Source organism: Python bivittatus, unplaced genomic scaffold (assembly GCF_059951505.1).
Source record: "Python bivittatus isolate LINGU-HERP-01145 unplaced genomic scaffold, Pbiv_v1 ctg000500_np1212, whole genome shotgun sequence".
NCBI classification, from domain to species: domain Eukaryota; kingdom Metazoa; phylum Chordata; class Lepidosauria; order Squamata; family Pythonidae; genus Python; species Python bivittatus.
This window is the reverse complement of record NW_028277079.1, coordinates 475,177-490,005: the sequence shown is the minus strand read 5'-3', so window position 1 is coordinate 490,005 and position 14,829 is coordinate 475,177. Positions and strand designations below refer to the sequence as shown.

General features: G+C 62.6%; 2 protein-coding genes across 4 annotated transcripts in view; both read right to left on the bottom strand.

Moving 5' to 3' along the window:
- FCHO1 (FCH and mu domain containing endocytic adaptor 1) overlaps window positions 1–9,760 on the bottom strand; it is a 31,810-nt gene extending 22,050 nt beyond the window's left edge. For 2 of the 3 annotated variants that reach the window (XM_088147336.1, XM_088147338.1), the window contains exons 1-3: window positions 9,644–9,760; window positions 3,190–3,244; window positions 2,144–2,213 (exon numbers count right to left, since the gene is read on the bottom strand). In XM_088147336.1, coding sequence (XP_088003462.1) covers window positions 2,144–2,170 — 27 coding nt within the window. In that variant the 5' untranslated portion in view covers window positions 2,171–2,213; window positions 3,190–3,244; window positions 9,644–9,760. Of the gene's footprint in view, window positions 1–2,143; window positions 2,214–3,189; window positions 3,245–8,539; window positions 8,577–9,643 lie in introns of all 3 variants that reach the window. The other variant, XM_088147337.1, reaches the window with a different exon arrangement.
- A 2,332-nt stretch (window positions 9,761–12,092) lies between these two features.
- The window catches only part of MAP1S (microtubule associated protein 1S), a 34,671-nt gene continuing 31,934 nt past the window's right edge, over window positions 12,093–14,829 (bottom strand). Inside the window, exon 7 of the mRNA XM_088147335.1 lies at window positions 12,093–13,941. Within this exon, the coding sequence (XP_088003461.1) occupies window positions 13,786–13,941 (156 nt within the window). The 3' untranslated portion in view covers window positions 12,093–13,785. The remainder of the gene's footprint in view (window positions 13,942–14,829) is intronic.

The window sequence follows — 14,829 nt, the reverse complement described above, 5'->3', positions numbered from 1 at the left end:
ACCACAGGCGCACGGGGAGGCCTGCCCCCCCTTTGGCCCTCCCTTCCCCCGCCCCAGAGCAAAGGGCTATGCCCAGCAGCTGGCCTGTGGCCTCCCATGCCAGCCAGCGCCAGCCGCCGAGCAAACAAGTGTCACTGCGGTGCCACCCTGAGAGGGAAAAGGGCGGGGAGCCCACCTCGGCACCAGCTGGATGCCCAGGGACGGCCAGGCAGGCACAGCGAGCTCCCCGCCTCCCAGAGAACTTTCAGGGCTGAAGTCTCAAACTGGGCAGTCCACAAAAAATGGTTTCGCCAGCTACAAACGGAGGCCATCCACTGTGACAGAGAGGGGGGAGCAGGTCCTTTCTGCTTGCGCCAGGACCGGAATGAGCTTTCTGGATTCTTGTGGAGTTTCATTTAGGAAGCGGAGAGGAATTCCCAAACTGGAGATAAGCACTGATTAAATTCCCCAAGCCCAGGGAAAATGGGAGCGCCTTTTCGGCTTCCAATACTGAGAAACATGGACATTTCCCCAGGGCAGCCTGGACGCTCTCTGCAACTGGGAGGGCTCAGGTTCTGCCCCCTCCACCACCGAGGGGCACCTGCTGGTTTGCACACCAGAGAATCGCCCCCACCCCAGCCTGGAGCAGGAGGCAGGATAGCTGCACGGAGGTTTTCAGGGCTGGGCACCGCAAGGAAGCGCGTTGCCCCCACAGCCGGTGGCTGTGCAGCCGGCGGTCACCGAAAGCTGGGGGCTCAGCCTGGCACCCTCCGACGCGGGGGGCTCAGGCCCAGGGCCACGGAAGCATGCGAGCGGCAGCCCGCTCGCCAACCACAGTCCACATCCCACTCCGGAGCCGGGCCTCGCCCATCTCTCCCAGGCCTGCTTCCCCCGCTCCTTCGGTCTTCTCTCCCAGGCTCGACCCCTTTGCGGTGGCAAGGACCCCAGGGACGTGCATCAGCATGCCAGTCGGCCCACACTGCTCTGCTCAGTGGCCCTCCGGTGGCGCATTTTCCGTCCGGCCTCCGGATCACCTGAGCTGCCTTCCTCGGACACCCTCCGGTCTATCAGCCCCCTTCCTCAAACGGGGGTCCGACCAGCGCAGAGGTAAAATGCACCCGCCACGCCTGCCTCTGATTTTCCCTCCCCAAATGGAGGACGTGGCGTCTCTCCCTGGAGAAGTCCCTCTTGCCGACCTCTGCCGGTCCTCCTGCCTCTACACCCTTTCTCTGGGTGGTCTCCATGTTTCCTTTTCTAAAAAGACCCAGGCTGGCCACAGCACTTCCTTGCAAATGGTTTTCTGCTCATCAGTGAGAACTAGAAACTTGCTTGAGGGCCCTGCACGAGGCTTGGCAGGAAACAGGATGGGGGAAGAGCTTCTGTGCTGACGCGGCCTTGGGGCTCCGCCACCGCTTTGAAGAGAATGTCTCTCCCAGGAAGTGGTCCCGGTACCCCAGGCAGTGGAGGGTCCCTCCCTGGCTCAGGACCACCCACCGTTGCTCTCCTGTGCCTGGAGGCGGGCTGGTCGGGTTGGACGCCAGCTGCCCGGAGCACACCAGACCGCTCCGCCGTGGCAGCAGGAGGGTTCCCTTTCCCCTCAAGAGCCTGCCTGGAAGGGTCTTTCTGGGCAGTGCTGAGCAGATCCACAAAGAGCGCTCGCAGCGCTGCCAAAGGTCGGGAAAGCAGCACGGCCCGGTCCCCTCCGGCCAGCAACGGCCCGAGCAATCCGGAGTCCGCGCCAGTCGCAACGCTTCAAGCCCGAATTTGCTGAAGCGCAGCAGGACAGCCTCGCCAGGGGCTCTGGCTCCTGCTGGGGCATGTGCCGCTGACTCCCAATTGCCCCCCCCAGCTTGTTTTTCCACCCCTCTTCCTCAGATGGGTCTCTGGCTCGCTGGGTTCAGCTGCACCTGATCCTTGGCACTGCCAGCATGTGGCACCAGCTGTTGCCAGGCCAGATATTTGTCCAATATTCTTTGCTAAAGTAGAAGTGAGGAGAGGGAGGAGAGCAGAGGGCCTGCCCCTTTGCACCCTTAAGCACCAGAGCTAAAGATACAACTTGCTGAAACGGAGAGGTTATCGTGGGAACGGCCCTTCGTTGCAGGCAGGGACCACAGGCGGGGGGATGGCAGAAATGCCACCCAAACCGAGAAAAGATGCTCCTTACCCAGAAGTGCTCTGCGAAGTAAGACATGTTGGGTGCAGGACGAACCGGCCTCCTTTCAGCTCTCGGAAACCTGGGAGAGGAAGCGCTCAGCATCAGGCCGGTGCCTCTCAAAGGAGAAGGCCCAAAAGCACTCTGGGGGCCCCCGGGCTCCCAAGCGAACCAGCTGGGCCGGCTTGGCCAGGGAGACCAGCCCGGCCTGCTCCTGTGGCGCTGGACAGATCACACCGGGGCCTCCCTGCCCTCATCGGCCAGAGGCTGGGCTTTGGGGCGGATGGGGCTGCTTCCTGGATGCTTCCAAGCGGCCCCTGGATGAAGGAAGAGGAGGGGCTGCTGCAGGCAGAGGGTCCAGAAGAAGCTCCTCTGCATCAAGGGGGGAGGGTGCCTGATCTCCCCCCAAACACAACCACAGCTCTGCCCCTTCCCCTTCTCAGCCTGCAGCTTGCACACCCCCTGCTTCCATTCTGGCTCCTCCTGCGGCCTCTTGCGGGCCCCCTGCTCCTAGGCCTGCCTCAGGGCCTCCAGGGGGCCCTCGCCTTCTGGGGGCTTCTGGTGGTCTGCTATCGGCGGCTGGGGTGAAGCATCTGGAGGGTGCGGGGGAGCCTGGCACAGCACCCTGCCCCAAAGCCAGGAGCTCCACGTTCCACTTCCTGCCACAGGAAAGATGGCGGAGGCAGCCCGGCGTCAGGCCCCTGCTCTGCTCCACCCCTTGCACCCCCCGTTCAGCCCGGCATGCCACTGCCTGCCACCGGGGGGCGGGGGGGCTCTGGGGTTGCACGCCAGAGCAAAGCCAGGAAGTAAAGTCTCAGCAGGCGAGGGCAAGAGCGCGCCATATTGGTTCTTTCCATTTCGAAGGGGGGGTGGCACCTTTGAGCCGCCCAGCCGCTTCTCCCCATCCGTGATTTCCATGCTGAGTCGCACAACACCGAGACCCAAGTTGGCAAAGTAACCACAGGGGCGTTCACGTCCTGTGCCCGGCTGGGGCTGGCAGGGTGGCATCCTGGCTCAGCGCCCCCCGCCCTCGAGGGAGAAGGGCTTTTGCTGCTCACCTGCCGGCGGGTCATGCTCTTGCCTCTCGCTGGCAGAAGCGACTGGACAGTCTCCCTGGGGGAGCAAGAGGAAAGCGGGTGAGGGGGGCAGGGAGCAGGTGATCGACATACCACTTCCTGAAAGCAGCCTTCACTTCTCCTCTGGCTTTGCTGTGCCCAGCTAAACGCGGAACTGCTCCCCACCCACGCCAAAAAGGACCCCCACCCCCCACCCCCCAGCTCCTGGGGGGAAGAGGCGGCTTCAGCTCAACCCTGGGAAGACCTGAGTGGTTGCGGGCGACAGAGGGTGGCGCTTCCCCAGCAGAGCTGTGCACGACCTGGGCTCCTCTTGGGGTCATGGCTCACCCTCGAGCAGCAGTGGCACAGTTGCTCCCTTTCCTGCATCAGGAGGGCCTGCGCGTGGGAACGCACGCTTCAGTCGCCTCCTGCTTGGACTGCTGCAGGGGCCGCCCGCCAGGGGCATTTGGAAGCTGCATCCGGTGGGGGCTCAGGTGGCATTCTTCCCGGCGCTCAAAGAGCACCACCGCCCTGTGCGCCGCGGCGGCTGCCAGCAGGCTCCCGGGCGCGATCCAAGGGGCTGGTTCGGGCCCAAAGGCAGTGCACAGAAGAGGGCCGGGGTCCTGCTCGCCCCACCAGACCGACAGGGTGGCACACTTTGGGGCCCTCCCACTGAGCAGCGCCGTCCCGCGGTCCTGCCTTCTCCGTCATGGCACCTGCCCCGTGGAGCAGCATCGCCCCGCAAGGCAATAATCCCCCGGGCATTTGGGCTGCATGCTGGGTGAGCCTTGTTGGTTGGTGGCTGTTTGTTACCGAGCGTAAGGTGGCATGATCTATTTGGGCCTCTGGCTGTAACTTCTTTATTGATTTGTTTGCTCTCTTCTGGTTTTAACTCCTTGTTCGCCACCCAGAATCCCAGCAGTGGGACGGGCAGCCACATAAAATGCTTAAATGAATAAATCAGGGCACCTGCTGGCTCTGCCTCTGACGCCACCAGGGGCAAGGAAGCATTGCGTGGACAGACCTGTCCACTCAGAGCAGACCTCTCACAGGGGCTGCATTTGCACAACGCTGGGACCCGAGTTAGCAAAGCACCCTAGGTGTGTTCATGTCACACGCAACACGCAATGGCAAGAACCGGCCAGCAAGTCCCCCGGCCTCTTTGGTCTGGCCGGGAGGGGTGTGCGTGCCCGCCGGGTTGGCAGCAGAGCCCTCCCTTTCTCGCTGTTCCTCCCACGGCAGGGACTCAGTCTGTGGTTCAATCTGGCCAAATTCAGAGGGACCCCCGGTGCAGTGCAGGGCGGGCCAGGTTGCTTGCTGCCTCCCCCCAAGCCCCAGGAGGCATCTTGGGCCCCGGGGGCCCTGGGGTGCTTCTCATTGCAGGACTGAACAAGGAGCACTTTACGGGTGTCCTGTGTGAGGATGACAAAAAGCCCCTGGGCGGGATGGAAATGCCCACTCCCTATCCAAAGAACCCTGGTATCCGGTCCTCAGCATTCACTCCCCGACTCTGCCCATTCAGGTCATCAACTTCGTTTTTTTATCCCTCTCTCCCTTCCTCCTCCAAGCTGCCCCCCTCAACTGGGCGCTGGGGGGGTGGAGGGCTGGATCAGGCCCCTTCTGAGAAGCTCCTGGTCAGCCCCGCATCTCTCCCTGGAGGCTCGGAAAACCACTCCGAATAACGTGGAGGGCGAACAGAGGGCAGACGGGTTCAAGGGCGGCCTTTCCCACAGCCCTTGCTGATTTATGCTGCGCAGAGAGGCCACGCTCCAGCGTCACGCCCCTTTGCCCGTCGCGGTACGAGGCCAGAAAGAATGAGACGGCTCCCTCGCTTCGCACTGGCAAGGCAGCTCCTCTGCACCAGGGACCTCGCCCGCCACCCATTCCCAAAGGCAAGCACGCTTCCAGCTCCATGCTTGCACCTGAGTTGTAGCGTGCTGGCACTCAGAAACGGAGCTGCAAATTGAATCTGCCCCTTCATTCCCCCCCAGAGGGAGAAGCAAACACTCCCACTGGTTGCATAAGGCAAAGGCCCTGTGGAGCGGGGGGCTCTTGGAAACGCAGCCCCCACCTCACCGAAGACAGTCAGGGTGCCCACGCTGGTCTCTGGGATCTGCCGGTTCCTCCTCCTTTTATGCCCGTTCCCAAAGACTTGCCTTAAACCCAGAGTAGTCCCAGGACACGCAACGCTTGTGGAAAGAACAGCACGACAGTCCCAAAGCCACAACAGAAGGAAGGAAAGCGCAGCCAATCCTGCGAAGGGGATCTGAGGGCCGCCCAGGCCTCCGGGGGCCACTTGGCCTGCAAAGCCCCGAAGGTCCCCGGGAGCCACAGCTGCAGGCCCCCGAGTTGTGCCTGGAAACCTCCTGGGGGCAACACAGCTCTTGCCATGGGGGGGTTACGGGGCCATCACGGGTCATGCCCTCCAGCACACAGGCTGTGGCACTCTGCGCTGGCAACAGCTCCGGAGCAGGCCCACGGACGTGCAGCGTGCCAACCAATGCAGTGAGGATGGGGGCCAGCCTGGGGCATCAGAGTGCCCTGGCGCCACCCCTCCAGGGCAATCTGGCCCAGCGGCAGCACAGCGCAGCCACACTGCCCGTGGCTCAAGCGCCGACTGAAGGGTCCCTCCGGCAGGAGAAGGTTATGGGAAAAGGAGCCCAAACAGGGCAGCTCCTCCTTTCCAGGGGCTCTTCCACCACAGAAGCCCAGCGGCAAGCGGGTCGGGTGAGAAAAAGTCGCAGAGGGTGGCCGGAGGGGCAGGGAAAGCCCAGTGAAGGAACGAAGGCAGAGCAGCAGCAGAAGGAGGGCTGGTCATCAAAGCAGAAGGGAGGAGAGCGCAGCAGCCGTGGAAGCAGCCGAGGGGAGAAAAGGGCACTCAAAGCATCAAAAAGGGCTTTTGGGGAACGGCCAGGCCAGAAGGCAAAGAACCGACACGCAGGCTGCTGAGGGAAGAAGGCAGAGCAGCGACAGAGGGGAGGCAGAAATGCCCGGCCCCCCTTGCCTCTCCCCCTCAACAGACGTGCCCACCCCCCCCAGCAACAGGGAAGAGCAGAATCCCGGGCAGGAGGGCAGCTGGGGGCTGGCAGAAACGGGACCGGGACCGGCTCTTCGCTTGGCACGAGCTGCACCCGAACCTGGGGCCCTGCGCCTAAGTTCTGGGAACTAAGAAGAATGCGGAGGAAGGGGCCCGGGCGGCGGGCGGCTGGACTGGGTGACCCCCGGGACACCTCCCGAGCCTTACTTCCGTGGTGCTAAATTAGAGGCCTGGAGAAGGGCAGGAGGGGGGAGGTGAAAGGCGCTGGGGGCCTTTCGCCTTGAGCAAAGGTGACCAAGGGGGACGTGCCAGCGAAGCCCTCCCTCTCCCTACAAGGGCTTCGCATCAGGCAGGGCAACACCCGGTTTCTCTCCTTCCAGAGGGAAGGACGCAACGTGTGGATTGAAGGGAGGGGGGACCTCAGTGGAACGCTAGGAAAAAGACTCAGGGGTAGCCATGACCCCGAGGGGTCGAGGCCCCCTTCCCAGGAGGGGTTCAAGGGAGGTTGGTGCAGCCTTCGGTCAGGAAAGCTTTAATTTGCTTAAACTTTTATATTATTATTTTACGTTTACTCCCCAGATTTGGTGGGTTTCCTTCTTCAAACAAGCAGGAAAGAGACCCCCAATTGTTGGGGGAAGGTTGGGGGGAGGATCTGGATGTGGCCTTTGGGCCACAGTGCCCACCTCCGCCCTGGGGCAGATGCTGCAGCCAACAGCCACGATGCCCTTCTGGACTGGCTCTGGCTACAGCCTGGCACGCGGCTTCCTCGCTCTGCGCTAGGACTACCAGAGGGTGCTGAGCCTCAGACAACTCTCCCACCAGCAGTGACCTCTGGGGCTTCAGGCCCTGCCACAGGAAACCCCGCGTGCATCAGTGCCAGGAACAAAACAGGTTCTTCTGGAAACCGCCCTTGTTTCCAGGAAGGTCTACCCAAATGGAGGACCTTGGAAAGGAAGAGGTCCCCCACTCTTTTTTAGATTTTTTGTCCCGCCTTTCTTATTTTTATGAATAACTCAAGGCAGCGAACATACCCAACACTCCTTCTTCCTCCTGTTTTCCCCACAACCACAACCCTGCGAGGGGGGTTGGACTGAGAGAGGGACTGGCCCAAAGTCACCCGGCCGGCTTTCGTGCCTAAGGGTCACTCACCGTCTCCTGCTTTCTAGCCTGGTGCCTTCTCCACTAGACCGGACCGGCTCTCAATTTTTGCAATTCCTGAAGGAGCTCCAAGGAGCCCGGGGGCCGGATCAGAAGGAGGGGGGCACGCAGGAGGCCTGGCTGGGCTCACGCCCTGGGCTCTCAGCAACTAGCCTTGGAGGTCAGCTTAGCTGGATGCTGCTGCTAGTCTCCCCCTCACCCCCCTCCAAGTTTTACCAGTGTTTTTTAGTGGGTGGGTTTTGTCCACTGGAGCCTGGCACAAATGTTGGTCCATGCCAGCTATGTGGCCTGGCTCACGGGCAGCAGACTTCCCCTCCTTTCCTACCAGCTCCCTTTCAGCAGGTAACTTCACCTGCCAGCTCAGGAGGAGGCTGTTACAGGCTGAGCGAGGCAGAAGACCCTTCTGGACTGCAGGGCTGCCCTGCCTCAAGGGCAGCTGCTGGGTGCAGCCGGGACCTCCCCTTGCCAGACAGGCAGCAGCCGTGACCAAGCCTCCCTCTCTAAGCAACGGGACGGATCCGGAACTCACTCGAGAGCCGCCGAGGCGCCAGAGGGCAAACGTCTGCAAGCGTGGCCCCAGCGCTCAGCACAGCCCCTCCGAGACTCAGAGCTCGGGAAGCGCAAAGCTCTTCTCCACGCAGCCGGAAACAGCCATGCCGCACCGCAGCAGCCAAGTGGTTCCCCCCCCAAGCAGAAGCAATGGCTGTCCACCCCCCCCGCTGGCGGGCTTGAACAGCCGGCCCTCTCCTCCACTCACGGGGCCAAAGGCGAGCAGGGGTCCCCCATGGAGCCCTGCAGTGGGGCTCAGCTCCCAAAGCGACTCAGGGACGATTCAAAGGGGGGGGCACTGCCCTAGTGCTCCCCACGTTTCAGCTGGGACAGGGGCCTGTTCCCCAGAGGTGGGCCGCCCCAGGGGCCAGGCGAGGAGGGGAAGAAGAAGAGGGAGGCCCCGAGGAGATTTAGCAGGGGGCTTCCCAGGGCAGCTGCTCCCTCCTTCCTGGCCCTCGGAGCAGGCTGCCCCTGCATATGGAGGCTCTAATCACCCCTTCTTCCTAAGATCAGGTGAGAGTCCTTGAGGGGCCAAAGGGCACTTTCTGCCTGACCTGGCCTGCATCTAGTCCCCTCTGGCCTGTTTCCAATACGTGGCACATTACTCACCACTCTTCCATTTCCAGCACAGACAGCCTTCCCTTTTCTAAATTAAAAACAACACTTTTTAATCACTGACCCCCCACTTTTTTACTGAGACAAAGTCGGCGGAGCCTGACCCCCAGGCCTGGCAACCCAGCCCCACAGCATCCGGGGCCCAGGCTGCCAGGGGCTAAACCCCCAACCGCTCAGGGTGCCTGCACCCAAACGCCAACTGCGGTCCCAGGTCCCTCCAGAGGGGGCCGAATGCCCCCCCGGGGGCTCAGAGACACCACCGCGGGCAGAACCACCGCAAGACCAGCCTCAGCGGCTAAAGTCCCCCGCCTTATCTCTCAGCTCTGGCTGTCTGCTGGACCTTCGGCTGGGACGTGGAGCCAGACCTCCCCCCAGCCCCAGAGGGCTGAAGGGGAACATTCCAGGTGGCTGGAAAGGGGCGAACCCTTGCGCAAGACCCCCGCCCCAATTCCTGCAAAGATACCTGCAGGGGAAGGCCTCCCCCGTGGCCGATCCGGACCCAGGCCTCGGAGGGGGCGCCCGATCCGGAGTCTGGCCAGGGAGCAGAACCAGCCTTCCAATGACTGCCAACCCACCCCCTGCAGCCCCCGGCCTACCAGGCTGGCCTTCCCCTCCCTCCCACCCAAGCATATTCTCAGAATTGGGGCCGCGATGTAGCTCCCCACCGCGGGGCTCGTTGGGCAGAAAACGGGCTCCTGGCGAAGGGCTGCCTACGGCCGTCGGCATAAAAGTAGTGCCCCCCCGGGGGCGGCGGCGGCAGCAGCAGCCGCCGCCGCGACACCCCCAGAAACGCTGCCGGAACCACGCCGTGGGAAAGGCGGCACGAGATCTGGGCGCCCCCCCAGCAGCGCAGGCAGCGAAGCGCCTCTGCGCGGATCCAGAGACCCCGCTTCGGAGACAACACCCCCGCTCAGACGAGCCTCCCCAGAACTGACGGCCCCTCCCAGCGCCTCCCGCATGCAGCGCTGCAATACACAGGCGGCCAGCAGCGGCCGCGCGGGGACCCCCCCCCCGCTCTGGGGCCGCAAGGGCCCAAAACCCGCCCGGCAGCGCCGCCCGGGAGGAGGCTCGACGCCGCGACGGGGGGCGCACACTGACCTTCCGCGCTCCTTCGCATCGCGCACCTGCCTCGCCCGCCTCCTCCGCCCAAAGACCCCCCCGCGGAGGAGGGGGAGGGGAGGGGAGGGCGGGGCTTCTGCAGGGCCTCCTAGGTTGCAAAACGGAAAGAAGGCGCGCTCTGGATTGGCTGGCGCGCCCGCCGCGGAGCCCTTGCTCCTCTCCCCCCGCGGGGCTCATTTGCATATTTAAAGCGGCAGGGGCAGCGGCAGCGGCAGCGGCAGCGCCTCCCTCGGCGCCCGGGCGCGGCGCGGCCCCTTCCGAGGACCCGATCTCGGCAGCCGCGGGCGCTGAGCGGGCGCCGCCCTGCGCGATGGGACGGGACGGGACGGGACGGGAGGGGCAGCCTGCCCGCCCCGGGAGACCCCTGCGCCGCCGAGCCCCGGGGTTCCCCGCGGCGCCTCCGCGCTCCGTGGCGCGTCCGGGCGGCGGGCGAGGACGCTGCCCGGAGAGCCCCGCGGCCGGGCGGGCGCGGGGCCGGCGGGCTCCCGGAGCGAGCCGCGGCGCGGGGCAGCCGTGCGACCGGCTCCGACTCCGAGCGCGCCCGCCAATCCGGGCGAAGAGTCGTCCGCGCCCCTCCGGCGAAGGCCCGCCGTGCCCGAGGCGCCCTTCCTGCCCCGCGCTGCCCGCGTCTTCCCGGGACGGGCCCGCCCGCTGCCCGCGCCCAGCCGCGCGGGACCCGCTTCCTCGCGGGGAGGCAGGCGGCTGCCTCGCGGGGCAGCGGCCGGGCGACGAAGCGCGGGAAGCGCCGCTCCCGTTTCTGCGGGGACCGTCACCGCCCGGAGTCCCCAGGGAAGGCTGCCCCGCCCCCGCGGGATGGCGGAGGGGTCTCCCGCTGCCCCCCGGCATCGGTTCACAAAGGGTCTCCGCAGAAAAGCCGCGCTCCCCGAAGCGCCTGCCAGGCCCTCGCCGGGACGGGAGGGCAGCGCGCCGGGAAGCCGGAGGACCGCTGAGGCGCCCCTCGGCCGGGGCCCGTTGCCAAAGCCTGGCCTAGCTGCCCCCGTTCTTACAGGCCATCCGCAGGGCCGGCGCCGTTTGGGACCGGGCTGAAGCGCGTCTCCCCAAATCCTGCTTGGGCCAGCAGCCTGACTGAGATGCAGCCCTTGGGCTTCCTTTCCTGGGGGGTCCTCCAGGTTTTGGTTTATGCACCAGAGATGCTTCGCAAACGGTATCTTTTCCAGGCAGTTGCCATGACAACACTTCTACTCCATCCCTTGATCCTCCCTTTTGTGCAACCAATAGCAACAGAGCCAGCTGATCAAGGGGGGGATGCAGAGGGGAAGACGGCCGCATCTCTTGCAGGAATCTGCCCTCCAGTCAGAGCCTGGGGGAAGAATGCAGTCAGCCCTGAAGGCGGCAGATCCCCTTCCTAAACCACAGCTCTTCCTTTAAAAAACGAAGTCTTCAGCAGGAGCCCCCTTTCTCTGCCCACTGCCCTGACCCAGCCTCCCTGGTGGTTTGTGGATCGGTTCTTAATAGCCTCCCAGCCACCCCGCAGGGCCTGCCAATCCACGCCCCACTCCAAGTGGACCTGAGCGACTCTGGCAGGGGCCACTTTCAGCCCAGCCTCCCCAGAGGGTCCAAGCCATTTTAAAGAGGGCCGTTGGCGCTTCCTGGGTGCAAGAAGAGCAGAGAAGCCCTGCCTGAGCCAGAGCCCTGCTTGGTGTCTGGTGAGGTCCCTCTTGCTGCCTCCCAGGCAGGTTGCAGTCTACCCCAGCCCCTACCCCCCTCCCTCAGCACACGAGGACAGCCCCCTCGAGCCGTGGTGGGCTCGCCATGGCTTCATGGGGGCCCCGGCCGGCCCCGGCCCCTCGCAGTCTCAGGCCTCTGGATGCTCCTGGTGGGCCGCCCTGGCTGACAACACACCCGCTGGATCTCTGAGCAGAGTGCTCCTTTTGGCACGCAGAGGGCAGAGCCTCGGTCTCTGGGTATTCTGAGGGTGGCACATAGCAAAGCTGCACCCCTGTAGGAAAACCCACATCCCTCCAACTCCCCACGGTGATGCATGAGCCACGGTGCGCGGAGGAATTGCAGGAAGAGAGTCCCTTCTTGGATCCCCTCCTGCAGGACTCAAACGCCCACTGCATTCCTGGGCAAGGGCGCCAGATTGCACTTCCGGGACCCCTTCTTCTTTCTGCAGCTGCCAGGCTCGGCCTGAATGCACGTACAGCCAATCCAGAGATGCGAAAAGGAAACACCCAAGCCTGACACCCCCAGCAAGGGCCCACAGCCATTTTACACCAATGGCAACGCTGGCCCAAGTCCAAAGCAGGAGCTCAAGGTGGTGGGGCTGGGCCCCACAGGTGTCCCTCACGGGCAGCCTTCCCTCCCCTCCCCTCCCCTCCTGCCCAGCACGGCTCAGCAGCTTTGAAAGGGGCATCGAGGACGGGGGGAGCGGCGCAACCTCCAACACGGCACGGGAGACGCTGGAGCTACATACTTGTTTAATGGTTTCACAGAGTTCAACACGGGTGTGCATTTGTGTGTGTACACACATAACATGGTGTATCACGGGGTTAACTGTGTAATGGCTACAACAACCACAACTGCTTTTTCCTACAGTTGGGAGAAAGAGACTAGAGAAGGGGTCACCTCAGACCAGAAAGAGGAAGACCCTCAAGTGGTGAGCCAGCCCTCTGCCCCCTTCCCCTTCCCCATCATTTGCTAGGCTTCTATATAAAGGTGGTGAAAACATCCTCCCCTCCCCAAAATACCTTTTCTAAACACATCACGCCAATACAAAAGACAAGGCTGATCCCAGAGACAGGAGCGGGGGGTGGACAAGCAAAGGGCCAGGCGGAGCTCAGGTGGCACACCCAACCTCTTCCATGTGCAACTTTGCTGGGCACCACACAGGAAGCAATCCTATAAATTATAAACCTTTCATATGGTAACAGTTTTGGTGGTTTTTTAGAAAAAAATATAAAACACATTTAAAAAAACATTTTCCTTCCTTAGAAAACGAAAGAGTTAGTGTCACATTGCAAGGGGCTTCCCCCCCAACTTTCCTTCCAACTTTAAAGGGAGGGGGGTTGTTTCCAGAGCTGCAGAAAGGCCCAGCAGGTGCCATCAGCTGGATTTCGGCCTTTGTGGATTAAGCCTCCAGAAAAACTGCCCAACCCTCCAAGGTTTTGAACATAAAGAGGTAGAAGAAATCTGGAGTGTGAGGCTGAAGAGTGGGGCCATCTGTGAACGGGCATGTCTGACCCTCAGCCTCCCCAGGAAAGAGCCAGGTCCAAAGCTGCTTCCTGCACGCTTCAGAAAGACCGGAATCCCCCAAAACGGCATTCACCCGTGATCTGGGTGCCCAGGGAAGACCGCGGGTGGCTTTCGGCCCCACGGCTCTGGTGGAACGCCATCTCCCAGCAAGCAGGGGAGGGAAAGGAGCAGGCCAGGTGGACGAGCGCCCTCGCTTAAAGTTTCGGAGGAACGAGGCACCAGGCGGAGGCAAAATGCCACAGGCGGCTGGATCTCTTCCGGGAAACAAACGAACGGCTACTCCAAGCTGTGACCAACTTAGCCCCAAATCAAGGCGGGAAGGGAGGAGAAACAGAAACCCAAGCCCCCCACTCCGGAGCCTGCGCTGAAAGGCAGCCAAGGAACCACGCCCACCTCCGGCCCATACCGGCCCATACCAGCCCCACAGCCTGTCATCATTTGTGTGGTTTTGCTTTAAGGAGAGCAATGCTGCCGTCTCCCTTGCACGGGATGGCTCGGCAGCATCTCCCAGGGACCCAGGTCGCAGCAGCCGCTGTGGGCGCTGAGGGACGGGAGAAGGACAGGGGCCGCTGGGAGGCCCACGGCAATGCCTCTCACCAGCTGCCTTGCAGGAGAGCATGGCTCTCCCTCCCTTCTTTCCTAGGCTTGGCTGGGGGAGAAGCTGTGGCGGTGAACATGCAAACAAACCAGACGAACAGTGGATGCTATTTCCTGAAGGGACATGAAAAGCGCCTCGGGAACCACCCCTTCCACCCCGAGCCCAGGAGCGCAGAGGGCTCTTCTGGCACGAAACCCAACTCTGGGAGGAGACGCCTCTTCTTTTGCCAGCAGCCAGCGAGCCCGCAGAGAAGAGGAGGACCGTAAGGCCCCCCCAGCCTCAGCTCCCGGTCCAAAGCCCTCCTGGCTCAGAACTCCACTTTGCACGCCGGGAAGGTTTCGTCCTGCATGGCCACGGTGCTATTGCTCCCGAGAACGGTGACGCCCAGCTCCTGCTGCCGCTCCAGGGTCTCTGCGTACCATTCATGCATCACCAGCGAGTCGAAGGTCGGGACGAGGGTCACCTGAGCAGGGAAAAGGGAGAGACGGGGAAAGGGTCACCTTCACCTTCACCTCACTGCTGCTCCCTCGGCCAGCAGCCATCTCGCTTCGAGCAGCCTTCCCCTGGACAGGAGCTACCCTCCACCTCCTCCCTTTAGGAGGCGGCTTTTCTAGACGCAGACGGTAAGGGCCCCCTCACTTTTCGTCCCTGAAAGACCCAGCAGAAAAGGCTTAATGCCACCTCTTAAGATCTCTCCCTGACCTTCAACCGAGCAGAGCCCAACTTCTGTATACAGAAGTTCACTTTAATCCACCACCTTTGTCACAAATGGAGGAACAAAGCTCATTTAGGGCTTAATTTGACTGCAGGTGGCTCGAACGCATTTGAATCGATCCCCTTTCAGCACCGCAGGACCATCAGGCCATCTGCTGGGGCCAGAAAGTTACTTCAGCCCTAAGCCTGGCTCTCACCTAGTCCCCAGAGGTGGAGCATTCTCTGACCGCAGACCGCGTAACTCAGGAGACAAATAAGCTATTGGCCCTCCACCCAGCTGGAGATCCAAGTCTTACGGAGCTGGTGGCCTTCCAAACCCAGTAATAAACAAACATCCATCAGAGCTATGCTCTTGGCATCTGGCGCCCCTCTACTTTGTGTGGGCTCCCTCTCCAGGGCAGGAATTCAACAAGGAGAAGTTCTGTGTTTGGGGAGGAAAATGGCACATGTGGAAGGGACCTGGGTGTCTGGACTGACCACCAGCTTAAACCCAGCCAGCAGTGAGATGAAGCTGCCCAAAAGGCCAGTGTTGTCCTGGGGAGCATTAAGGGAAGTACAGAGTCCAGGCCATGGGCTGCCCTGGCCAGACCCCCTTTGGAGTCCTGTCTTCCATTCCGAGGCCCCAGAACAAAAAGAA